Source organism: Sturnira hondurensis, unplaced genomic scaffold, assembly GCF_014824575.4.
Source record: "Sturnira hondurensis isolate 20B ecotype Veracruz unplaced genomic scaffold, ASM1482457v3 Scaffold0016663, whole genome shotgun sequence".
Taxonomy (NCBI): Eukaryota; Metazoa; Chordata; class Mammalia; order Chiroptera; family Phyllostomidae; genus Sturnira; species Sturnira hondurensis.
In genome coordinates, this window is record NW_028089294.1 from 5,917,989 (window position 1) to 5,945,221 (window position 27,233).

The 27,233-nt window shown below is 48.1% G+C and overlaps 1 protein-coding gene across 1 annotated transcript in view; it reads left to right on the forward strand.

The window, feature by feature from the left end:
• The first annotated feature begins 6,420 nt into the window (after positions 1 to 6,420).
• PRKCE (protein kinase C epsilon) overlaps positions 6,421 to 27,233 on the forward strand; it is a 477,122-nt gene continuing 456,309 nt past the window's right edge. Inside the window, exon 1 of the mRNA XM_037066522.1 lies at positions 6,421 to 7,817. Within this exon, the coding sequence (XP_036922417.1) occupies positions 7,470 to 7,817 (348 nt within the window). The 5' untranslated portion in view covers positions 6,421 to 7,469. The remainder of the gene's footprint in view (positions 7,818 to 27,233) is intronic.

The following is a 27,233-nucleotide window of genomic DNA, read 5'->3' on the forward strand; positions in this document are numbered from 1 at the left end:
GACACATACGACCAAAGCCATCTCAGGGAGAACTCTTGTCAATGGTGTAGTCCCCTGAGCATTATTATAAGTCTGTAATGCACTAAGGTCAGTTAAATTCGAAACCAACAAATAAAACAAACCTGGACCTTGGATTTACAGAAATTTTGTGCCTAAGGAATTAAAATGTACTTGGAGTTATTACCACTCCATGGCATTGCATCGCTGCCAGCATAATAATGTAGAAAAATCAGTAAAATTAAACTAGGAAGTGAGAGTTGACTTTAGACCTCCAATTAGTGTTTTGGTTATTCAGACTTTTGTGTGGCCAGGCAGTTCATTTCTCCGTGTCCCGGTTTTCTTTAATGGAGGAATTTAATCGTAATAAAGAATATGTTACTCAAATCCTGCAGAATATGACAAAAAAGTCTCAGTTCTGTTGCGCCCGAATGCCCGCGTAGTGCTGACGGGGCTCTGACGGGGCCTGACGGCCCTGCGGGTCCTGCGAGGTTGGACGTACTCAGGGAAGTGCAAGAGGGTCCCAGGTGGCCACTAGTTCTGGTAATCGGCAGGATTCTCCACAGCATCTGAAGTCTTTGGTTTGCAGTGGCCTTGGGCATTAATTGTGATCTCTGTGGTCTCTAAATTACTACAGCACATTCTGACGGTGGCATTTACCTGTCGTTTACCCAGAACCACCTTGAGTGATCTTTCCACACCAGATGCTTGAGGATAGGGTCAGTCTTCAGTGCCACTCACCAAATATTCCAGGCCCTCACCCCTGCGGATGGGAAAACTTCCCAGCCTCCTTATGGTCCTGGGAGGTGGGGTGCATGAGTGATTCTAGCTAAAAACTAATGAAGAGAAGCACTTCCAAGGACTATTTAGTGGCCTGAGACCCTCAGGTGATTTTGTTCTCTGCCTGTGACCAGCCATGTCCCAGATGAACCTTTTCTGTTGGCTGGGATGCAGGAGTGTCAATGCTCCTGATGTGGAACAGGGCTCCCAGCCAACCTGCCATGGACTTAGAGCATACTTGAGATTAACCTTTGTTATTTCAAGACCTTAGGATTCAGGGACCATTATTACAACGGCATGTCCTGGCCCATTTGACTAATAAACAGTCATGGTGTGTCACTGCCTTTGTTTCCCCAATGTTGCAAAGTACATGGCCCTCAATAACAACTGTGTAATACATGACTGAATTGCTCTCTCTGTCCCACTGGGGTGGGATCATCCATAGATTGCTTTGTCCTCCCTAGAGCACTGGCCACAGGGTCCCAGACACAGCAGGTACTTAAAGGCCTATGGGTTATTTACGTCCTTAAAAGCCCCCAGATGCAGCCCAACATCCAACCCTGGAACTGAAGAAGATGCGGTATGTAATGTTATCTTCCCTATGGTGATTGAAAGAGTGGGGGGCAGGGTTGAGAGGACCAAGGAAGAAAGGGCACCAGGTCATCTGCTGCCCTCGTTCATCTTTAAACTCTATGGGGTTGCGTCTGATCCCTCTACTTTCTTGCAGGTGTGAGTGCGGCTTGGTCTCTGGGTCATTGCAACAGAGTCCAGAGAAGAGATGGAACCAAAATAAGATGTGGCAGGACAGGCATGATGGGGTCAGGGGTTAAAGTGGGGCCGGGGCTCAGGTGGGTATTAGGCTAGAGCAGGGCCACACCAACAAAGCTCTGGAAGGTTTCTGTGTCATCATGCTGCTGCAGCTTCCACCCTGTGGCCCAGGTGACCGAATTCTTTTCTGCAGAGCATGTGTGGAATGTGTGACAGATCCGGACCAGGCAGATCTTTGCAGAGGCCATTAGCATTCTGTGAATGGCAGCAGCCAGTGCAGCAGCAAGGACCTGAATATTAGCATGCCAGTCTAAGGTTCTAGCACCCCTCCCTGCCTCCTTTAGCTGATCTAAATAAACATCTCCACAGACTGTATCATTTTTAAATATTTTGTTTATTTATTTTTAGGGAGAGGGAAAGAGAAAAGAGACACATTGATTGGTTGCCTCTCGCACGTCCTCAGTCAGGGACCTGGCCCACAGCCCAGGCACGTGCCCTGACCAGGAATTAAACTGGCGACCTTTTGGTCTGTGGGATGACCCCCAACCCACAGAGACACACCAGTCAGGGATGTTTGATTTTTGATCAGATGGAGTATAAATCATCTTTGGCCTTGGTTCTTCCAACATCCTGGTTTGGAGTGAGTCTTCTGGGGGAAAAGTGCAGAAGAGAGAAATATAGCCATTCCCACAAAATTGCTTTTTTAAAGTGTTAACTCTGGTAATGCTCTTCCCCACTTTAGCATGATCCGCATCTCTCAAGAAAAAAGCTCAAACACCTCTGCAGGCTCTACAAGTCCTTCATTATCTGCGCCAACCTGCCTCACCCCATCTTACTGCCTGCCACGTGCCAGGTACATCTGGTCACTCGTTTCCACTTTTGCCTCCGATGCCCTTCCCTTCCCTCTCTGCCTCTGGGAGAACTCCTCTGGGAAAGCCTTGACCTTCTGGGTGAGGCCTTCCCAGGCAACCCCAGGCAAAGGGCTGATCCTCTGTGGTCTCTGAGAGGCTGGTGCACCTCTACACCTAGGGCAGCACTTGTCACACGCTCTGGAACTCTTTTTCAAAGATTTCATTTATTTATTTTTAGGGAGAGGGGAAGAGAGGGGGAGAAACATGGATTGGTTGCCTCTTGTATGTACCCCAAATGGGGGCTGGCCCTGAAACCCAGGCATGTGCCCTAACAGAGAATTGAACCAGCAAGTTTTTGCTTTGTAAGACGACACCCAACCAATGAGCCACACTGGTCAGGGCATGGGACTCTTGCCCTTTCAGTCCTTTTTCCGATGAAGCTTAATTTTAAAAGGAGAGGACCACCATTTGATCATCTCGACCATCTTTTAAAAATTCTTGCATCATTTTTCTTCCTTTCCTCTTCCATCTCCTAAAGATCACCAGATGACTAAGCCATAGCTGGAACCCAAAGGGCATTTTACTCAATGTCTACATCAATGCTGCCCTGTCTTTTAAGAATGGAAGGGGACCCCCCAAAAACGGAATTACCTTCTACAGGGTGGGCCTGTTGTAGCAGGCTTCCCTCTTTAGGTAAGTGTTCTGGGAACCCATCTGTATCAGTGAACCAGCTGGTATTGTTGTGAGAGGCTGCCTTCGGCTTTGGCGAATTTTTCTTTCAGCCTCTTTCAATTCGTTTGCCCATTTCATGATGGGTAATTTATGAGTGCACCTGATCACACTGTGCTGAGTGTTCAGCAGTTGTTGACCGAAAACAGCATGATCCCCATTCCCCAGCCTCCCTATTCACCCAATGTCAGGCCAAGTGACCTTTTTGTTTGTTTCACCCAATGAAAAAACTCCTCAAAGGGAAACATTTTGCTGATGTGAAGAGGTGAAAGAAAAAATGGCAGAATGACTAAAAAGCACCAAAACGGAAGAGTTCAAAACTGTTTTGAGCAGTGGAAAAGTCTCGATGGGTGTATTGTATCAAATGGAGAGTGCTTTGAAGGTGGCTGAAGTTCAAACATATGAGAATGAATACACAATTTGTTATAAATAAATTCTGGTTTTTTTTGGTCTCCCCTCGCATATACAGGGGCCAGGAGAAGATGAAGTACATACTAATTATTGACTGGAGTTTTACATTTGAAATCTTCCTCCCTGTGAGTGCTTCTTTTCCTTTTCACATGAAATCTAGAGCAGACAGTCATCTTAGACCTTCCTTCCCAGGTAAATTTAAGGGCTTCGCCTCCCACCAGGCGTCTCCATGGGGCCCCTGGAGAACACATTATTTTCATTCAGCCAAGTTGAAGTGTAGGGAGGTGAGAGATTTAGAAGTCAGGAAGTAAGAAGGGCAGGGAATTAGCAATGTTTGCCCGTAGACTATCAGCATCCCCTCTTTTTACGTAAATATTCAGTAGATACAAAGCAGGCAGTTTGGCCAAGTCTTTTAGTTATACCACCCCCACACCCCCCACAAGAGAAAGAATTACAATTGAAAGGAGAGGTCACACACTGGTATTGGAAGATTGCGGTGTGAATCACACGTGTAACAAACGCTCTGCTAAGAGGCAGCTGCTGACTTCCTGCAACCTTACTTACTTAGGTCATAAGGAAGAAGAAAACCAATGCTTTTAAGCATTTCTACTTCCTGAGATGGCAACGGGCCCTACTGAATATATTTGGGGTCGTGCCTCGGAAGGGGTGGGATAGGATATTATGCAAAAAGTTCAAGTTCTGTGGATCTATACTTCTAAACTTATTTCTTATTTAACATCCTGGAGAGGAAGGATTTGGGTCCTTGTTGTTCAGCCCCCCTGTTGGTATGAGCTCACCGAGCTCACAGAGCTCACCGAGAGGAAGAACAGGTATGGAGCATTATTCACTCAAGGCTCTCTAACTCCATGAAGTCCTTGCCTTTCTAGACTTCCCCGCAGGGCCAGGGTTGGAGTGAGGCAGATGAAACACTCTCCCTGGACAGAGTTTTCAGGGGTGCCAATAATCCCAGGAATAGAAGTACTATTTGAATGCAGCATTTAAAGTGATTTAAGCTTTGGATATGTTCATGCTGACTTTTTACATAAATTTAGACTTTTAAAAGACTGCGTTACAGTATGTTTTATCTTGAGTTGACTGGCACCCTTTGTTTGCACTTTGCCTTTGTCGGGTAGGTCACTCACCGCATTCTCGCAGTCTCTGCTTCCCAAGGGCATTTTCTGGAGATCAAGCCCTTTCTGCCAGTTGCCTTCAACTACATGCCCCATGAAGGGGGAAAAAGTTTAAGAAAAACAGAGTGGTGAAAGTGAAAACCAAGGAGGAAAAAGTTGTGATGTTCAGACGATAACAATTAAACAACATCGACGTATCCCTGTTTGGCTTTGTCAAAATGACAGGTTTTCAAACACAATCTCCAGCTGGTGGAAGTGGCCAAGGTAGGCATAATTTTTTTATACTCGAACGATCTCGTTTGTCTCTAAGCCTCTGTTTTAGCACTCTCTCTGCCCTGCTGCCCGATCCTCAGGCAGGCTTCTAGGAATGACTCACGGGCCCCTGGCGGGCAGCAACTGCAAGCTTGAGGAGACAGAGGGTCTGCCACAATCACCTTTGGACTTTTCTGATTATTTTTGCGACCTGTGTGCCGTACGTGGTATATATCCTATTGTCCCCGCGGACTGTCTCCTTCCTTTAACTTATTTTTCTTTAACTCACAGGTAATGATAACTTTTTTCTGCTGAGAAAAAGTGATGGAGAGATGGGTTTTAAACAGTCCTACCAGATAAACACTCGGCTTACAACGATTTCTACAAACTCCCTGACTTGGCACACTGGTGAGGGCCGAGGTTTTCTTTTTCCATCTGCAGCCCCACTCCCTACTTCCCCCGCTCGCAGGTTGCAGAGAAGACCTCTTTCCAGCTCCGTCCTTCAGAGTACTCAATGCAGGGCCGCGCCCCAGGCCTCCGGATCGTGGCCCTGCCCTCCCAGGTCAGCGTCCCACAGCGCCCCGCAGTCCCTCCTGGGGGCCGCCTTCTCCATCTCCGACTCCCAGCGGAGGAAATTTTTCCCCAGCAGCCCAGGGATCGCCTCACGTGACCGGCCGCCTAGGCCGCTTCCAGCGGGAGTTTAAAGGTTATGGAGGAAATTAGCCCGGACACAGTCTCTCGCCCTGCACTGGGCGCACTCCATTTTCCCGCGTCTCGGATGGCCGCTGCCAGTGCACTGATCACAGTCATCTCCCCCCAAAGGGCAGACGAGGTCCAGAGTAAATAAGAAGTCACTTTGCAGAAAATAAGCACATAAACCGAGCCACTAACTAAGCTTTCTCTTGTCAACAAGTTCTGAGAACTCCAGAACAGATCCCAAGGTGGAGAGTGCCCCCCACCGAAAAAAAAAGAAGAGAGAATAAAGAGAGAATACATAAATAAAAACCTCACATGGAGCTTTGCACGCCTCTCCTTGTGTCCCCCACCCCCGCTCCCAGCCGAACCCGGGGTCTAGAGATAGGATGACAGACAGTATTCCGCCGGCTGCCCTCTCCCTCCGAGGCCCGAGTGAGGCTGGGGGTGGGGGAAGGTCCCGATTCCCTTTTCCGTAGTGCGACCCCCGCCGCTGCTGTTCTCCCACCCGAGGTTCTAGACCAGCGTTGGCTGCAGAGCCCAGAGGAGATGCGCGGCCTGCTCGTCGCTGGTGGAGAGTCAAGACCAGGTCACCGCAGCACACGCAGCGCCCGTACCCTGGGCTCCAACATCGCCACTCTCCCGGGTCCCACGCCGAGTCCCCGCCAGGCTTCCCCGCCTGCCGCCACAACCCAGGCCGCTCGTCCGCTCTTCTTCGTCGTCCTCTTTTCAGCTCACTTTTCCCGTATTGCTCCCCCAACCGGCAAAACTTTCTATTTCCCTAAACACTGGGGTGCGCGCGCGCGCGCGCCCGTGTACACACACACACACACACACACACACACACACACACACACTCCCTCTCTCGCTCTCTCTGACGTCTTTTGCGCATTTCCTGCATTAGAGGGAGGGAGACTCGCTCACACACCGACGGAGCTAGAAGGGACCGAGGGGGAGAGCAGGCGGGCGACTAGCGAGCTGCAGCTGAGAGCGGGGACGCCGGGAGCGCGGCGGGCGGGCGCCGGCGCCCAGGAGGTGGGGCCGCGCCGAGTCACGGTCCTGGCCCCGCCGCCGCGCTGCGCACCGCCCGGTGCCGGCCTGCGCCCCGAACCAGAGCAGCGGCCACCGAGTCCGCGCGGATGTGAGATTCCGGGCTCCTGGAGCCTCCCGTTCGCCGACTGTGGCGCGTCGCTGTTTCGCCCAAGAGGCGGCGGCCAAGCTGGTTGTGAGGCTTGTGGATTTTTTAAAAATTGGCTCCGAGGTGGACCATTTCCTCTCGACATGCATCCCTCCGGATAGACTGAACATCCCTCGGTCCATCCCCCGCCCCGCGCGGTCAGAGGCGGGCGCTGGGTGTGCGAAGAGGATCCGGGTTGAAATCTGCGCCCCGGGTTCTCGTCCCCGCCTCACCGCCCCCTCGCCCTCCCGGAGTCAAAATTTCCCGGGGATTATGTTTCGGAAAGGTAGGTAAGCGCCCGACGCGGCGCTCACTCCACGCAGCCCGGACTTGGAGAGCCAGCGAGGCGGGGAGACAGTCCCCCGTGGCCGGCAGCGGAGCCGACAGCTCCTCTCTGTTTCTGGAGGTGCCTCTGGTGGTCGAGGGGAGAGACGCTCCGCTGGCGAACGTCCCCCAGCTCTCCTCCACCTCCCTGTTTTCCGTTAGGAACCCCGCGAGGAAATACATGCACTCGCTGAGAATCGCCCGCGCCAGGGTGCAACGCTACAAGGTGTAGGCTGAGTGTGGGGTGGGGCGAGAGGGGACTCGGGAGTCCCCGAGGCTTGGAGCACCGGGGTGTCGGTTCTTCATCCTGCCCTCGGGGCAGACGGAGTGACCCAGCCTCCACTCCCTGCCCCGACCATGGTAGTGTTCAATGGCCTGCTCAAGATCAAAATCTGCGAGGCCGTGAGCTTGAAGCCCACAGCCTGGTCGCTGCGCCATGCCGTGGGACTCCGGCCACAGACTTTCCTTCTGGACCCCTACATTGCCCTCAACGTGGACGATTCACGCATCGGCCAAACGGCGACGAAGCAGAAGACCAACAGCCCGTCCTGGCACGACGAGTTCGTGACCGATGTGTGCAATGGGCGCAAGATCGAGCTGGCCGTCTTCCACGATGCCCCCATCGGCTACGACGACTTCGTGGCCAACTGCACCATCCAGTTTGAGGAGCTGCTGCAGAACGGGAGCCGCCACTTCGAGGACTGGGTGAGTCGGGCGCCTCCCAGTCCAGGAGCCCCGCCGTGGGGTCCAGGGTTGGGTGGTGGTGGTGGTGGGGGGATACACATGGCCTTGGCATTGGTAGTGGAGTGTGGGGACTTAACTGTCATCAGGAGTGTGTGTGTATTTGTACCTCTCAGCTACCTTGGAGAAGCACACTCTGTCTACTTCATAGCTGGGGAGAGGTCGCCCTGGAGGGTGGGGGGTGGGGGCGGAGAGGAAGACAAGACTTGGAGAAAGGGTCTGGCTCTCTGCCCTCTCCAGCACAGCTGGTGCTACAGGGAGCTTGCAAGCTGAGAGAGCCCTGAGCCTCCAGTGCTTGAAGGTTGGCGAGAACCCGGTGCCTTCCACAGGCACGTGGTGGGCTGGCTGTATGTGACTGTGTGTGGGTGGGTTCCTCTGCCCTGGCAGCGGCACGTGGAGCCCTGGACTGAAGGCTTCTTGCACATCCCGGTAAAGGATGTTTTCCCTTCTAAGAGGAAGACAGCTCGTTTCCATTCTGTGGCACGGTGGTTAGCTCATCATCTGACGTAGGGGAGACAAACGTGTTCTCTAGGATGAGAGACCCCTCCGGGGTCCAAGGAACATCAGCCCAGCTTGCTTTGCCCCGTGCATTGGCCACCCATCCAGAATGTGTTGTATCTCAAACATGGTTCTGCTTGTGAGTAATTGGAAATCTGTGCTTTGAAACCTACTTATAGTGTTTCCCTGTTTTGATTTTCAAGATACTGTGTAAGGAGATGCCATTTCTAAGTCTGAGATTGAGTTAATTGGTGACATTGTCGAAATACTAGGAAATAGGCCTTGTCCATGTACTATCAACCAAATGCACTCAACCTTGGCACCCAGAGAAGCTGGGAGAGACAACCTTCTTTTAGCTGTTATTGGAGGGATGGTATTAAATGAGGAAGTGCATTTCTGTATTTTTAGGCTTGTTACCTGTTTCCACCTAGCACAGGTGTGGTTCTGTGTATGTGTTCAGGGTTCTTTGATCCACATAAAAAGAGAGGCATCTGCTTCTTATGGGGTGATGTAGAGAAGTCACCTTTTCATTATTGAGAACAGATAACTTCGTGATTGTCCCAGGGTCAGAGGTTGCCTATGAATCACCTGGGCAGATCACCTTACATACTTTTTCAAGGAGGTGGAGTTTTAAGGGAAAATCAGAAAATGCCTCTTCCCTGTATGCTCACAGCTGTGCTGTAGCCTGCCCGAAACCATGGTGACAGGACTTGCAGGGAAGATCCGAATCGCCGTACCAAGTGCAACCCTGGGTGATTTGTGACTTACCCTTTGGGAAGCAGGCAGCCTTCCTTTATGGAACCCCAAAGCACACAGTGGCATCCTGTCCCACTGGTGCCCCTGACCTCTGCCTGCCTCCTGCCACCTGAGTTAGTTCCCATCCTGTGCCCTTTCTACACATGACTGTCAGTCCTTTACTCATGAAAGCAGTATGTGTCTGAGGGGGAGCGGGAGGAGTAGCTCGTTTCAGAGCCAGGCACTAAAAAACTATGGTTCTCAAGTTGTGGTTGTTTTAGAACAGGAAGGAGGAAAAAAAACACCAAAAACCCAAGACCATGGTTGTGAGGGAATGAGGCCTTGAGTCGGACAGGAGGCAGAGAGCAGGAGAGCGAACATCTGCTCTTATCCGCAAACAGATCATGCCTGGGGGGGTAGGTGTCTGCGTGCCTCCGTGCCTCCGGTGGTGCTGTGTAGGGCTCACCACGCCCCAAGCATCAGGGCGCCATCCCACATTCCAGCGCTTCCAGGGAAGCATGTGGTGGCTGTGAGTCTTGTTTAGTTATCATTCTCTAAGGGCCTCAAAGTCACGTTGGATTTGGCCCTAGACCAGATCATCTAGTGGACAGGCAAGTTATACAGACAAGAACCTGGTGTCCCCGAGAAGCTAAGTGGGTACCCCAGGTCCTATGACAGGCAAAGGCACCTGGAGGTAAGGCCCAGACCTCCTATTGCCCACCACTGGCCTGGTGGAGAACTGAGGCCCCTGGTCTCCCGGTCTGTTCTCCCTGTAGGTAGATGTGCTGTGTCCCTGAACATTTTTACTGAACAGGATAATTCAAAGTCATTATCACTTTTGCCTTATAGCAAGTGTGAATTAAATATGACAGATATTAGACAGATTGAAAAACCTGAGGTCCAGAAAGGCCAAAGTCGTAGGATAATGAATCAAGAGGTGGAGCCGGTTCTCTTGCTCATCCAGTGTTGTCTGCACTAGCGGAGGCTGTGGCCACTCTGGTGCCTCCAGCCCGAGGGTGGGCATGCGTCAGCAGAGGGAACTTGCCCTTGGAACAGAGACAAATTGCATGTGGGCCAAGTAAGGTCGCCTTTTTCGTTCCCGCCCTGGAGACAACTTCAGAATCACACCTTTGGGTAGAATTCCTGGCTCGGGCCTTTGTGCTCTCTTTCCCTGGCAGAGCCGAAGAGATAACGAACACCCTTTCTCAGGTGTGGCTGAGAGCCCTGGCCTGAAGTGCAGGCTCTGTGGGGGCCTGGGACTGGCTCTTCTCTCCCTGCGGAACATTTCATTCTCGATGAATTCACTGCGTTCCTGCTTGGTGCTCAGGTGCGACCAGGAAGTTTAGCACACTGATCCAGGGGTCAAGGAGACTGTGGGTGAAGCTCAGAGGGCTTCCGTTTCACCAGGGAAACAGCAATAACTGAGTAAGGGTGGACGCTTAAGTAGCAGTTAGGTTCTAAATGAATATTTGAAGGAATTCAGAAAGGGAGTAGGCCAGGAGATCTGGGAGAACCTGGAGGGTTCCTGGAAGGAGACATGCACTGGGCGCGAAATTTGGGTAACTTTTAAAGAGGTATTTGTGAGCGGAGGCCCTGTTTCCGGGGTCTGGGCGCAGCTGGAATAAAGGCGGAGAATGCCTGTGGTCTGGGCTGGAGAATGGCGAACCCTGGCTGAAACGGAGGGCCCCTGTCGGAAGGGAGCCGCTGGGGTCCTGTTTCCCAAACCTAGGATGTACTATCTGGGCACTGACTACGTTGCTGCTGACTTAATAGTTTTCAACGCTGATTCTTTTACTTTCCCCTTGAGCCCCAGAATTTTCATGAAATCACAGGGTTGGGTACTGCGGTTGTCATTTTTCTTCACTCCCATTAAAATAAACACATCGCCTCTAAAATGAAAAGAAAAGGAGTTCATCTCAGGTGCCTCTTGAAATCATTAGCGATGTGGCGGATGCATTTTGGAAATAGTGGGGTAGGAGAGCGTTTAGAAAACCGAGGCGGATGGCAAAACGTTGAAAAGCCAGGCTGAGACCATTGTTCTCCAGATAATGAGAGATGGATCAGTTGCGATGGCAAGGGGGTTCTCTCGGGAAGGCATATTACAGAGAGATGGGGAGATTTCACTCGCGCTTGAAGCAGAATCCTGCTTCACACCGTTGCTGTAGCTTGGGTTTCCAAGAACGAGATAATAATGCTCCTCAGGCTTTGGTGTGCCTAAGAGTCACTGAGGGGAAGGTGTGAAAAAGATAGACCCCCCTGCCCACCATCAGGGCTTTTCGTTCGGTGGTTTAGGGTGAGTGTTAGGGGTCCTCGTTTTTAACTCGCTGTGTTGGGGGTTTGGACCAGACCGTGCTTCGAGGAACACTGGGCCAGAGGAGCGCCAGGTAATTAGTGTATCAAGATGTTGTGGAGCTGTTATGGGATTTTCTAGTAGACCTTTGTAAGTCCTGACACGAGTCATCAGCGTGTTTGTGTGAACCATGGGGATTCGTGTTAGAACCGGAGGCTGGTGGAGCTGCGTTGCGTTTAGGGCCGATGGTGGGGAGCGTACTCGGTGGCAGAGGGTAGATGGTGCATGTAGGTGACAGCTGGCTGGTCCCCATCACACTCAGGAGTTTGCTCTATGGTTGTAGCCGTCTGTGTATGTCCATATATCAAGCTGAGTTTCCGTCCTCCCATCCTCCCACTCCCTTGCCCCACCCTGGCCTCTGAAGACATCTTTGGTTTGGGTTGCTCCCTTGCTTCACGCTGTACCAGAGTGCTCAGAATACAGTGGTAATGACAGAGTCGTCTTTTGAGAGGTGGTTCAGCAGAGTGCTTAAGGGCAGAGCTCCGGAACTAGGACGTTTCGGTTTGAATCCCACCAATCACTTTCATGACCTTGAGTGAACTATATAACCTGTGCTGCTGTTTTTGGAAGCAGCCCAAGTGTCCATCAGGAGATGAGTGGATGAAACAACTATGGGACATTTACACAATGGAATTCTACTCGGCCATAAAAAAAGAAGAAAATTTTACCCTTTGCAACAGCATGGATAGTCCTGGAGAAATTGTGCTAAGGGAAGTAAGTCAGTCAGAGAAAGACAAGTGCCATAGGACTTCCTTCATAGGTAGAATCTAATGAACAAACTGAACTAACAAGCAAAACAGAGACAGACTCATAGATGGAGAGCAGGATGACAGCTCTGTGGGGAGGGATGCGGGGGCGGAGGGATGGAGCCAAAAGGAAAAAGAACTCACTGACATGCACACCAGTGTGGTGATTGTGGGGCTGGGGGTAGGGGGTAGGGGGAGGTATAAGAGGGGATGGGGGGGATAAATGGTAATGGGAGAAAAAACAATAAAAATGAACTATTAAAAAAATGAGTATAAAAAAAGTGGATGGTCATGGAAGTGCCTGGCTCTGATAAAGCAGGACTGACACAGGTGGAAGGAGCCAGTCCCTGTGAGTGTACGGCCGATGCCTGGCCCTTGGTACGAGCTCAGCAAGTGTTTAACTGCTATACTTGCTGTTGTGTCCCGTAACCCCCGAGAGTGCGGCCCTAGGGAGGGCCCTTCACTGCGCCGATTATTCTACAGGTCCCCAAGAAGCCAGCTTTACATGGCCTCCAAAATCTTTCTCATCCGTGGGATGAGACACTGAAGTTTCTGTTTCCTATTTCCAACATAGCACAGAGACAGAGCTTCTCCAAATTATCCCACCTTGCTGACTCTGGGAGAGAGGCCCACACCCTGTTCGGAAAAGTCAGGCTCAGGGGCTGCTTACACTTTGGCCCAGGGTTCCCTTGGGGAGACTCTCACAATGCAGAGAGGCCAAGGGCAGGCTCCTCTGGGTTTGGAGGCCGATGCCCTGGGTTAAGCCAAGGACACTTGTGGTTAGACAGGCCCCTACCGAGGGTCATCCCGATGGTGGCCTGAGTACACCTTGATCTACACTGCACAAAGGTATTTAGCTTCAGGACTTTTATAGGGAAACCTTAGGGGATCTGTGGAGATCTTGGTCATCATCTGAATAGACCCAGGTCTGGAAAGGGGCTGTGTGCCCCTTTTATGTGCCTAAAGCTGAATTTGTCCCCCCGCAGTGGAGGTTCCATGCATCCCTTGCTACTGTGTTCCCTCCTGACTCCTATAATACTACCCCTCTAATTAAACATTGTTCCCTTTGGTACATGTTGGTTGTCTGACAACTCCCCTAAAGGTTAGTTCTTGCCCCAGCGCTATCACACATAGCTGCTGGCGCTGGGGCCCTGAAGTTAGAGGGCCTTGGGTCTCACGGGCAGTCCGGCCTTGTCTGTCGTGTTTCTCCTTGTTTTTTGACCAGCAGCCAACTTAGAGAATATTTTAGGCCCTCATCCCCTAGCTCCTCAGAGGGGCCCCCTCCCTGGAATCTGAGTTCTACCCGTAGGCTCTCTCTACCACTCACTAGTTGTGTGTCTTTGGGCATGTGACTTAACCTGTTCTTTAAGTCTATTATAAACCTGTTTTTTCATCTGTAATGTGGGAATACGGTAGTGCTTACCTTCCAGGGTTGTTGTGAGAAATAAGGGAATCCATGTAAAGCTCTTAGCAAAGGGCCAGGCTACAGGGCATTCTAACAATATTAGTAATATTTGAAGAGTTATATGTATGTGTTCATAGCTTTAGAATCTTCGGTCAGAACATAGATGCAGTGACAGATATTGTTCTCCTTGATTTATGAATGTATTTATCAGAAAAGTCTTACGTAGTCTACAAATGAGTTTAATTTGGTTAGAGTTAGCAAATTGCCTTTTTGAAAACATTACCATTACTTGAAATGAGACTGTTTTGGGAAGCCTAGGATTTGTGGCCACTGTCATCAAAGGTTAATTATTTATTGAATCGCATGGGTAATTGGAGATAGGGGTATTTGGGAGCTGCTATGTTGGTTCTACTAACCTCATTTCATCTAGTTTCGATGCTGGTGAGTCTGAATTCCTAATTCCAGCCCATCCCTGCCCTTGGACTTCTGAACTCATGTATGTCAGACTGCTTTCTTGGCATTGCCATTTGATTTGTACAAGGCAACATCTCAAACATGAATATGTCTAAAACTGTACACCTGATTTCCTCCCTCCTTACTGTAAGCCTCTCAGAGTCTTCCCCATCTCAGGAAATGGCAACTCCATCCTTCCAGTTGCCCAGGCTGGAAACCGTGAGAAGCCTCATATCCAGTCTACCAGTAACAGCTGTTGTCTCTATTTTAAAAATGTGCCCCAGATCTGATCATCTTTCTGACACCATTCTGGCCCACGTCCCTGTCATCTCACACCTGTATTATTGCAAGAGCCCCCTAACTGATTCCCCCCATGTAATTAGGTCATGTCACTCTGCTCACAAATCCCTCAGGGTAAAAGCCCAGGTCTTTCTCCTAACTTGCCAGCCTACCGTGGTCAGGCATCCTGTTACGAACCCTCTGACCCCTTGTCCATCACTCTTTACCTTGTTCACTCCTGTTCCAGCCACGCTGGCCCACCTGACACCCCTTAAAATATTCACCACGTTCCTGTCTCATTCTTTGCTCTTGCCATTCTGTCCTTTTCTAGAATGTTCTTTCCCCGGATACCCTCACAGCTCAAGTCTTTACCAAATATTACTTTCTCAGTAAGACCCTTTTTGGCAGTCCTTTCTAAAATTTTACCCTCCCCTTGACATTTCATATGCTTCTTTCCTGCTTTATTTTGATCTTTAGCTCTTACATAGTACATATTTTTCTTATTTATTTTTATTGTCCATTTCTAACACCAGAACAGAGGTTCTGTAAATGGCAAAAGTTTTTGTTCATGACTGTATTCTTGGTGCCCAAAACCGTTCCCGGCGCGCTGTAGAATGAATGAAATTCATTAAACAACCCTGTGTTCCCTGGCACCTACTGTGGGAGATACTGGGGGCTCGGTAAACATGAAAGCTGTGTCGATATTACTCCTGCCTTTGAGAAGTGTGGCCAGTTGAGTGAATTTCTTAAACAGTCTTTCTGTACAGCTGAGAAAAGGAAGAAGAACAGGATATTTTACTGTATAAAAATCTGTGTTATCTATACAGGTGTTCTGCTGAGGGAATGCTCTGTTGTTTCCCATGTGGTGGTTTCTAAGCTGAAGCATCCTGGTGAGTCTGAAGTTTTGAAAGTAGGAATTATATGCCTCCTAGATGCCCAGGGCCCATGCAGGATGCTGGGACGAGGGGAGAAGGAAAAGGTCCATTTGTCCTTCCTTTGCAGAGTTTTTAAATTCTCATAAGGGTTTTAGATACGAAACCCTTTGTAGTTGGCAGCAACAAGAAATGACATTTTAAACTCCAGCACCTGAACTCACAGAGCTCATTGAGGCAAACGCAGGCAAAGCTTCCAGGGGGTTCACCCAGATTAAAAGAACTCTAGAGCAGGCCTGAGGTATTTTACATAAATAAAAGCTACACTTGGCAAAACATTCTATTTCTCTGCAAGTTCCTCTGGGTATATATGGGCTTGTTAAGTAATTACAATCTATTGTAATGCTAATCAGCAGGGCTGCACCTGTTTGAAATCTAGTTTTCTGGCAGAACCCACGTGAAGTAGCCAAAACTCTACTGTGCTCCTAACACACGCTACTGTCGTCACAGCTTCTAAACAGAAATGGGACACTGCAGAGGGAACTCGATTGAGCTCCGTAATGTCACATCTGCGAGGAAGAGAAACACAAGCCTGCTACCAAATTCAAGTGCAGAAAGCAGACCCTCCCCTGCCCCCACCCGCTCCCAGTCCCTTTTACCTCACCTTGAAGTCTCAGAGAAGGCGTTTATAACCTGGTGAAAAGTCACCTTTATTTAACTCCCAGGAATAAACTTGTTGAGCTAATGCTCTCAGGAAGTAGATCAGAGTCAAAATGTAATCACAGGTTCAAGAGGGTTTAGAAAAATCACGGGGGGTGACTCTATAATTAATTATTGAGGGAAAAAATGGTCTTTGATTTTGCTTATGTCCCTCTGGAAGAGAGTTGCTCATTTTTGCAGATGGGAGCATCTCTGGGTGCCGGTTGTCTGTTCCCCAGCCAGATGGGAGCACCTGTGAGCAGGAAGCGTTTCATCCCCGCCCCCCAGCAAAGTCGGAGTATGAGCCACTCAGCAGGTCCCTGTAAGCTCCTCATTCATCATTTGGTTGAATAAAAGCCTGCCCCTTTGGAGTCTCTTGTAGACACTCAAATTAGGCCGCATTCTTGAATCAGATGGACTTAGATTCTGCTCTTTTTGGAAGTTCATCTGGTACGGTCTGAAAAGAAGGATGATGGACGCCACTGAAGATTCTCACCAGTGAAAAATCGCTGTGTTCACCCATTGTCCCAGCTATCTTTTTATTCACTTAGCAAGTCTTTGTTGAATACCTTATTTGCCAGGCGCCATGCCAGGAGCTGGTGCCTGCTGTCACGGAGCGTATAATCTCGTAGGAGACGATATGAATCAAGGAATATACTGGTGTGTGAAATCACAGCTATGAAGCAGAGCTCATCACAAGTCTGCCAGAGCCAGGGACGCCCAGACCTCACCTCTTCAGGGTAGGATTATACCCCCCCTCCACCGCCCCACTGGAAAATTTACTGAATGAGGAGTCAGGTGATTTTTATTAATTGGTGGTGTTGGACCTTAGATTCCACATTAGCATGGTCTATTGCTCTGTAAGGCCTCTGTTAGCAGGGATCCTGACTTGGCTGTCTGTGTTATGAGCCTTGACTTTGCTCAACCTCGTACTTGATAATATTTCATCTTTATTGTTCTCCCTGAAGCTCAGTCTTGTCTTCCCTGAAACAGCGCCAGCTCCTGCTTTTGCTCCCTCCTCATCTTCCTTCATTGTCATGATCGAGACCAGAAAGCGATGGTTGATGGCCTGCTGCTTGACCTGGTGTTCAAGACTCACAAAAACCCAATTATTTTTAAATGGAGCCCTCTCTCTGGGTCACTGAGCCCCTCAAAGGATAGTCTGAAGACAGACCAGCAAGCAGAATTTCTAGAAGGCAGGGTCTCTGGATCCTGCTCCATCTCCCCGCTTTCTGGGCTGATGATTACCCAGACTGTTTTAGGCAGCTGAGAGAATCGTCAATCAACCAGAGAAGCTGGAGCCTGTCACCCACCAGGGTTTGCCAGATCATCTTCCACTTGCTGTGCTCGGAGAGGCTGGGAGCGTTACTCAGTCAAATGCACGTTAGTGTGTTACAGTCTCCAGGATGGCCAATAGCAAAGGGGCTTGCACGTCCCTGGGCGTGAGCACACATTTCTGGGATGAACATACTGCTCTCATTTGTGAAAAAAGTATTAGCACCATAGAACTAGTGTTCTGTGGACATGTTCTGAAAAACAAAATTGGATCAAAGAGGAAATGGACCTTCCTCAAGTGGGCCATTTGGGGATTCAACATTAACACCCTTTTATGAAACAGTGGAGTTGAGGAACTGTGGGCATTCACAGGAGAGGGGATTCCTGGGGGTTCTGCTAGTTAGCAAAGTCTTCTTGGTAAGATTTAGAGCCAGCCCTTGAATAAAATGGAACCTGAATAGACAGGAAGGGGGCCCCCCTACATTGGAAGAAGAACAGAAAAAATGTTGGACAGGCAGTGGTTAGCATTTGGGGTCATGAGGGCAGCCAGGAAACTGGGGAGATTAAAGTAGGGCTGCAGTCCAAAAATAATTGCTTCTCTGAAAACGCACACACACACACACACAGCAAAACAATAAGCCATCCAAAGAAAGGGAATGGTGGATAGCACGGGTATTCATTCATTCATCTATTCATCCATCTAGCCAGCCTTGAAACTCGCCAGCCAGCCATTCGACAGGTATATATTGAATACTTTCTGTGTTCTAGCAATTTTGCTTGCAGCACAGTGTTGAACAGAATCACTCATGATATATTGAACTTTTGGTTATCAAGGAAATCTATCCTGCGGGCCAACCTCAATCTCCCACGCTCTATTCTCAGTTGATTTTCTTTTGTTTATTTCTTGACAGGACTGGCAGAAGTGGAGAATAACTTTGTAGCATCCTTCATGTAATTGAGTGGTGGCTTGTCCAAATTCATGAATCTAAAAAAGTACCATGGGCTTTAGAGTCAGTCCGCCCTGGCTTGCATTCCAGTCAGATCAGTTTGGGCTGCACAATATTGGGTGAATTACTTATCTGTACCCATCTCCTCCTTCCTATAAAGTGGGAATAATAGCTCTCTTGTAGAAATATTGTACTGATAGATGAAACATGTAAAAGTGCCTGGCTTCTAGCAAGTTCGTAGTAAGTGCTAAGTTATTATTGGTAAATACCTGCAATTAATGTTTGTTATTAGATACAGGTAAAGCTGCGCTGATGTCTGAAGATTTTGTTCAGTAATTACCAACCGAGGGGTTTCAAGCAAAACCTTTTCCCAGGCCTGCTTCCCTCCCTCTCTGAAACTGACTAGCAACAGGAAATGGGAACTCAGGGTGTGCTGAATTCCGGAGTTCCACACTGGACCCTTCTTAGGTGGCCCCTGGGGTAGGAGTGGAGGTGGGCATGGATTACCTGCCCTTGGACTGGCTTTGGTCCCAGTGGATGGATACGTGATGCATTGTTTCCTCTTGCGTTTTTAAAAAGCAGAGGCAATGTTGCATTTTGACCTGAACATCACCTGCATTAGCTCATGAGCCTAATGTGGCAACTGAGGTTCGAGGCTTTTACAGCCCATTTTGCTGTGATCCAGGTGACTTCAGTTTCCAACAGTGTGTGTCTTACACAAGCCCAGCCTCTGATAGAGCACACACTGATTGCCCTGTTGTTCCCCCTCGCCCCCCACCCCCACCCCCAACGTAGGCAGCGCAGGAAGGTGCTGCTTTTGACCAGGGCGTCAGAATAGCTCAGGAGTAACGAGCTGTAGAACAGCCAACCCTTTGGAAAGATTACTGCACGCTCCTAGGGAGCATCTCTTTGTCCCTCTACAAGAGGGGGAGAGTATGCCGTCACTTCAAGGTGAAAGGCTTAGCTCCGTGTTAAAATAATGCCAGCATTAGCTGAAAGTAGGGAACAAGCTTTCTAATCAGGGACCCCCTTTGAGAACCTTAGAGTCACAGAAGTGGCCTTTGCCCTGAGCTTTGAAGTTCAGACACCCGTTGACCTGTTATGTGCTACAGGACCCCATAGCTCCTCCTCTTTCCCATGGTGAATATCGGGGCTCTGGTCACAGGGGGTACACGACCACCTAGATGGTTTAACAATATTTTTCCCACTTTGCAGAAGGCTATCTCATTTAAGCTCCAGGTGCCTGGGTACTAATTCATGATGATAGCTTTAGGGTCGGCTTTCATCTCTTTATTAGTCTGGTTTCCTGGAAGTCAGAGGACTTGTGTAAGAGTTGTGCAACGGCACTAAATGCCCCCTGGGGTGCTCAGAACCAGCAAACAATGGTCTCCTCCCAGCCCCAGTTGCTTATAGGACAGGAGTCTAGCTCGTCATGCAGGCAGACACTCAGGGCCCTGCATGGCTCGTATCCTTCCCCTGCCCCGTTTTCTGCCAAGTGGGCCCCACACCGTGTGTGCTCGGAACTTCCTCCACCAGGGCTTGTTTCTGCTTCCTTCCCAGTTTTCCGCTGTGCCCTGATCTCCCACGTCCGTATTCCTGGAATACTCATACCACCTGGTCAGGTCTCCCTCCTCTGTGGGCCATCATTCCTAGAACTTTGCCACAGCCCTTGTTGGTCTTGGAATTTTGGTAACATTTATGGTTTGTATACTCCATTGAAAATTATTGATGTCTGATGTTGACCAGTGGATTCTCTCTGTGTCTATTCTCTTGCAGGGACAGAAAAGGTCCCTGAGAGTGAAAACTCAGGTCATTTTGTTCTTGCACCTGGCATATAGCCTTGCGTATAATACATGCTTGATTGGTTATATAAATTTTAACATATGCCCTGGTTGGAGTGGTTTAGTGGATTGAGCGCTGGCCTGTGAACCAAGGGGTGGCTGGTTAGATTCCCAGTGAGGACACATGCCTGGGTTGCGGGCCAGGTCCCCAGCAGGGGGTGCATGAAAGGCAACCACACATTGATATTTCCCTTTCTCCCTCCCTTTCTCTAAAAATAAATAAATAAAATAAAATAAATGTTAACATTAAGTTATAATATTTAATATAATATTTACCTAAATAATAGTTGTTCTTTAGATATTTCTTCTGGGATGTTCTCCTTTCTCCCATGACAGAGAAGAATGTCACATTTTAAAAGTTATACATACATACCCATACCTGTGTATACTTAAATTTTTAAAATCTTCACTCAGATATGTTTATTGACTTTAGAGAGAGGACAAGAGAGAGACAGAGAGAGAAACAATGATGTGAGAGATAAACATTGATCAACTATCCCCTGTACATGCCCTTACGAGTATTGAACCCACAATCCAGGCATGAGCCCGGACCAGAAATTGAACCCACAACCTCCTGGTGTACCTCCATTTACCTGGCCACTTGGCCAGGGCCGCACCTGTATATGTTATTACTTTAAAAAAACCCAACAACTCAGGGAGTGTGTGGACACATGGGGAGGATTTTTTGTCACTTCAGTACTATTTAAAAATATTTTTATCACTTCAATACTATTTTAAAAAATAATTAACTACTGTTTAGAGGAGTTTTACATTTATAGAGATACTGAGCAGGAACGACAGAGTTCACATACACCCCCTCCTTCCCCAATACAGTTTCCCCTATTATTATATACATTTGACTTTAAAAGTGAGGGGGTGGGGGAAGATGCAGCCCAGCCACTGCGTATTGAAGCAGGTGGCATCATGGCATCGTGGTTACATGCAAAAGCTTTGCAGTAAAGGGGGGTGGGTTCTAATTCTGGTCGCGTGTCTGAACCAGTGGTGGAAGCTTCTGAGAAATTGTGTAAAGTCTTTGGAGTCTTCCTTCATCTGTAAAACAAGATCAGTATTATCTAGTTGTGTTTGGAATAAACCATGCAATGCATAGAAAGGGCTTGTGAAAGTGATCGTCACTGATAAGCGCACAAAAACCGCCAGCTATTATTATTGTAATTCTATTGAAAAACATCGTAGACTATGTGGTTTTGGAAATTTATTATATTTATTATGTTGTCAGAGTCCAGTTGATCTAATTCTATGTGTCTGAGGGTTTCTCGGGGCTGGGGGTTTCTTTTTATAGGAGGGGCGTGCCTTGGACAGATGGTAGTTCTCATGGTAATGAGTGACATAGGAAATGACTGTGGTTTGCCCAGTGTGTATATGCTGCCTGCGTTCAAGCATTTATATATAGGCCAGTATATATTCACAAAGTCTTGTGTTCACAGTTGGCGGTTTATTCTTTATCAGCTCAGCTGCCTCACTAATGAGCTGTGTGACCTTGGGGGAACTGAACCTCTCTGAAATTCAGTTTCCTCGCCTGTAAAACGGGACTAGTCATCCCTGCTCTGCCTACCTCACTGGGCTCTGAGACTCATTTAGCAATCATCTGAAAAAATGGAACGTGTCACACACGTGGAAGTAGCAATTGAGAACCATTCTGGGATTTGGGGAGGGGGTGGCATTTTCACCCAAAGTCTACAGATAAGAAAACCGAGGTTAGAGGGTATCCTGGTGGGGACCAGGGGGAAGCTCAGGTCTCATTTTCCTAAGTCCCTAGTAACTCTGAGCAGCATTTTGGCTTCTTAGCCAAACAGTTCGCCTCACTTTCCATGTTGTTGGGACTGAAGGTTTAAAATTAATCTTAAAATTAATTAATCCAGTCTGGGAAACTGGAGTCTCAGAAGCCCACCCCCGTGTGCAGGAGAACAAGTCTCTCTGCTTCCTTATCCTTTCTTGGCTCTTAAGATTTTTTTAAATCACTGCTTATCATATGACTGTGCACAGACAGCTGTAAAGCCAACTATTTTAGGGGGGAAAGGGAGGAAGACAGATAAGACAATGATTCAGAAGCAAGCAGGAAGATGGAGTCATGTGTCTGTCCCCTTGTGGGTGGGATGTGCAATGGTTGTGCAGACCGAAACAGCGCCCGAGTGCCTGGAGGGTGAATGAGGCCCATGGGGATGTTTGCAAGTCCTGTCCTGAGATTCAGAGCTCAGCAGGAGTGCCCTTCACAAGGTCCACAGGTGCATGCCCTCATTGGAGCTGCACCCCTGTCTTTGGGCTGGGGCCCCCCTCTCTGCCTGGGGCTGACTAGGGTGGCACAGAGGGGGAGGTCTGGGTGCCTCCCCCAGAGGGGGGAGGTCTGGGTGCCTGCCCTCAGGAATCACCAAAGGAGAAATAGCCACTCAAAGAGACTGATCACATCAGTGGTAGAGTTAGAGGAAACTGGGTCCTATTTCATCTATGGGTGGCAAAGTATACATTAGTGAGCCTTTTTTGGAAAAACAATTTGACAGGAAGTGTATGTAAAACCCCAAACACAGAGAAACAAGGTATAATCAAGGTACTGTATATACTGCAGTCAGTTGCCGTTTGTTATCTATCTACCACACAAGAGTACTGTGTGAGACCCAGAGGGGGCTTGTCTGCGGTGGCCCAGCAGTCGGCCCTGTGGATGCCCACACCCTGTAACATGGCCCCGTGTCTTCTGCAATGGGATGGCGTTTTAGGCCGGCAGGCATAGTTTGACCCTTCTAAGAACTCTTAGAATTGTTCTCTACTTTTTGTAGACAGTCTGCTTTTCTTTTTGAGGGGGGAAGATGAGAGAAAAGAGAGTAAGAGCACAGTTTGACTAGTTTTTCAAACTGTAGGTCAGGGTACATCAACTGAGGTGACAAAAATCGATTAATTGGATCTCAGACAGCAATTTGAAATATGGAAATAGAATAGAAGGACATTGAAGTGATCAGAATGCATTGTGTGCCGTCGTGGTAAATACAGGGTGGGGCAAAAGTAGGTTTATGGTTGTGAGTCTGCAAAACACAGCTTATTCTTGTATTATTATATATTAATTATGTTCTTGTCCGTATGAACAACTGTAAACCTACTTTCGCCCCACCCTGTATTGCTTTATAGAGCTTCAGTTTTTATTTGCATGATTATTTATATGATAATCTTTATTCTCTCTGTGGGTTTCAGTAACAATAAACGTGTTTAAAAGCCATTGACTTAGTACAAGGCTTCTAATTTAATATGTTTTTTAATGAGTGACCAGTGAAGTGAAGATAAGAAAGTCAAGAAGGGATCGGGTGCTCTGTACTCCGTGAGCTGCCCATTTGCTCACCCAGGTGATTCCAGAAAGGCAGGTTGGTACGATTGCCCAGAGGAAGGTTGTCACGGGCTTCATGGAGGAGGTGGTTTTGGGAGAACGGGTAGGATGGCCTGGTTTTGAGAAACCTGCCTGACCACTCCCGGGGAACAAGCACATCCCAGCACAGGATGCAGAAATGACCTGATAGACTGACATAGCTTCTGTTCTCCAAGAGCCCACATGTCCCGACACCCCTGCAAAGAGCATTCAGTGTCAGATAGTGGAGCATCGGGGTTCTTGGGTTGAGCCCCCAGAAATTCGAGGTTAGAAATCTCTGGTGCATGGTGGATTCTTCCAGCACTGGCTACAATTTCAGTCTCAGCACGGGACAGTTTGGGACATTTTGATCCTGAGTGTGGGGGCTTTGGAAAATAATGTGTTTTTACCTCACCTGGCTGCATAAAGCTAATATGTGTATTTAAAAATCTGCAGCTTTTCTCTTGATTCTCTCATCAAATTTAGATGATAGTAAATACATGTCTTACCTCTTTTTAGAAGATTTTATTTATTTATTTTTAGAGGTAGGAAGAGAGGGAGAAAGAGAGGGAGAGAAACATCAATGTGTGGTTGCACATATTGTGCACCCTACTGGGACCTGATCCGCAACCCAGGCATGTGCCCTGACTGGGAATCGAATCAATGACCCTTTGGTTCTCAGGCTGGCGCTCAGTCCACTGAACCACACCACGTGTCTTACCTCTTAATTTGACGTTTGAGGACAACAAGACACAAAAGTTAAATGATGAAGTGGAGGCAGATGAACAAGCATCTGGGTCACTTGGTTTTTAGAACTGGGCTCGTTCCGACACCTGTACATTTATGCTGCCTCCCAAACACAGTGTGCCCAGGAGACCCAGGGTGTGTGGTCCAGAAGGTACTGATATCAATACTGTTATACATCTAATGTCACTTACACATTTCTACATTTAAGCCCTATTCAAAAGGTATCAAGTGAGTCAAAATTCCTGTCTACCTTTCTCTCTCCCTCCCTGTCCTTTTCTCTTTTTCTCTTAGGGATGATCAGGTGGAGAGAAGGTTCATGGAACATTTTTTTCTCCAGTTGAAAGAACATAAAAATTGCTATCAACAAATTCATTACATTCCTGTGTGCAGATGAAAAAATATAAAAGCTTGGAACTTAAGGGATTTGATCACAGTAAAAAATGACTTTGACAGAGGAAGAAGGAGAAGACCGGTGTCCTGATTCCTAGTAAAATGCTCATGTGGCTGTCCCGCTGGGTCGGACCATCACCACCTACCGCACTGCCATCGTCTGTCCTCATCCGCCCATCCGGTTGATGGGTCATAAGTTAATGCCAATACTGTGTCCAGGAGTTTACTAAGGGAGGCCAAGTTTTTCATTTATTGATTGATATTTAGAGAGAGATAGAAGAGGAGGGAGAGAGAGAGAGATCAACTTGTTCCATTTATTTATGCATTTATTGGCTGATTCCTGTATTTGGCCTGGCTGAGGATCAAACCCACAACCTTGGTGTATCAGAACGATGCTCTAACCAGCTGAGCTATCTCTCCAGCCAGGGCTCTGATTTTTTACTTCATGTTTTCAGTCTGTTCTTTAGCTATTGCCTGAGGTTGGGGCAATCAGTGTATCAGCCCATCCTTTGGACTGACAAAAGCTGGGACAACCATTTGCCAATCTCTCAAAGGTTGGCGTTTACTGTCAAAGGGATGGTATAACCAGATAAGGAATTAATTTTTTTTTAAAGATTCCCCTTTTTACTCCTCTTACTTCCACAGTTCTCTGGAGTATCAGGTTGCGTTTACTTTGTAATTCAGCCCACTGCAGTGGTAAAAGCCTTCCTTCTAAGTTGGTGCAGGGTTTCCCAAAATGTGTTCTTCGGAATAAGAGAAGTTAATAGGTCGCACACATCCAAAAAAGAAGTGTCATAATCATGTAGATTTGGGAAGCAGTGGAGTAAATAAAGCTAAATAATTCTTGCAGGACCTCTCAGAGCTTTGGGATGCTAATTCCCATCGGTCTCCAGGATGGCAGTTGAGTGAATAGAGTTCCCAAACATGTTTCATCAGCCACAGTGTTTTGGCGACCGCACTAACGTCTCTTGAACTCGTTTGGGAAGTACCGTCTGGGAGTGTGGTCTCTGTTACTTGAAGCAAATACTGTGTTTAGGGCCGTGGACCAAGGGAGATTAATATCGTGTACAGGAAAGGATTATTATTCATTTTTGTTAATTTAAGGCCAAACCTTTGTTTTTTTAAATCCTCACCTGAAAATATGTTTACTGATTTTAGAGAGAAGGGAAGAGAGAGAGCGAGAGAGAGAAAAACATCAATCGGTTGCCTCTTGTATGCTCCCCAACCAGGGATCGAATCCGCAATGTAGGCATGTGCCCTGACAGGGAATTGAACCCACAACCTTTAGGCGTGGGGGATGCTGTTCGAACCCACCGAGCCACCCAGCTGGGGCTAAACCTTTTAGCATCCCCAGTGTTGTTTAAAGGTGTTTGACTCTAAAGGAGGGAGAGAAGCCAAGTTGGACAAACATTTTTCTGTGATGGTAGGAGTGCAACCAGGGCCTTCGTTAGGAGGCTCTGTTTATCATTTTCTAAATGATATTCTAGTGGCTCATCCTTGCTCTGTCTTCAGCCAGTGGCATTCATTAAAAAGCAGCGAAGCTGATGTTATGGCTCATATAGAATACGTGGGCTGAGGCCAGAGGCCCGTGGTTCCTCCTCCTCCCCGAACCGGGTCAGGCTGAATATTATCCAGGTGCAATGTAACACTTGCTCCTTCTCTTCAGAATCATTAGTTGCCTGGTTGTTACTGCCAGTCAACTCTATTGTGAAACCATACTTTAATATTTCATTCCTCTGCGCTTTTTAGAAAAGATTGTGGAAAAGATCCTTGCAAAGATCCGAGTGTGATCACTGGGCTTGATTTGCAGGGAAAATAAAAAAGCGTCCAGGAGGTAAAGACCGACCTTGGGTTTTCACACTCTTGAGAGCCCCTCTGATCTGGGGCCCAGTCAGGGTTCCTGGGCTCCTCGTGGCTGATAAACTCATTTACTCTGAAGTTTGTACATAATGAGTTTTACAGGCTGGCATTTTATGAGAGCGATGTAGAGGAAGCAATCCTTCACCCAGAGGGTAACATCGCTACCTCTGGAATTTTTGGATGTCAGTGACAGGTTGAGATGAGTTTTCGGGTCATGAGGAATCTTTCAAACCTGGTGCTCACTGTGACCAGCCTACGGCTGAACCCATGTCCTCTGTCAATGGCTAGGGTCTCCATGGAAACCTTCAAAGTGGGTCAGGTCCAAGGATATACTCCTCTATGCTGAATGGACGTAGTTCTAGATTCCTTCACATTTGAAAGGCTTGTCTCCCCGCCCTCTGGGAGGCATTAGCGCTTTCCCACTTTAAAGGAAAAACAGTCCATAAATTACTGAGGAATGTCATGGCACTGTCCAAAGCGCTGATTGGAAGCCAGGGAAAAATAAAACTCCAGCTTCTTTATGGAAAGTCCAATGGAAAAGAGAGATTGCTTCCTGAAAGAAGGTGGGCACTGCCTGAGGGAGTGACAGCAGTGAGAGAGGACACTTTAAGGTTGGTTGTGGCCGCTCCTCCTCTGGTGCCCTTGAGGAGGTGCTGGGAATTCTGGGCCTCGTCCCGATGCATCTGACAGCAAAGCGAAGCAGGCAGTTGAATGGCGTGTCTGGGAAGTGGATGAGAGAAGTGATTATTTTTGGTAGCAAGATTTTTGTGTCTGGTTTGTGCCGGTGGTAAATCCAATATCTTAATTTATGCTCTCCCCAGCAAGGCTAAGAATTCCTCGTGTCTTTATATACCTAAATCCAATTAGATGCTGTTTAAATGTTGAGAGAAAAGAAGGGGTGAGGTGGGATTTTCCTGAGACTGGCTGACCCGGGACA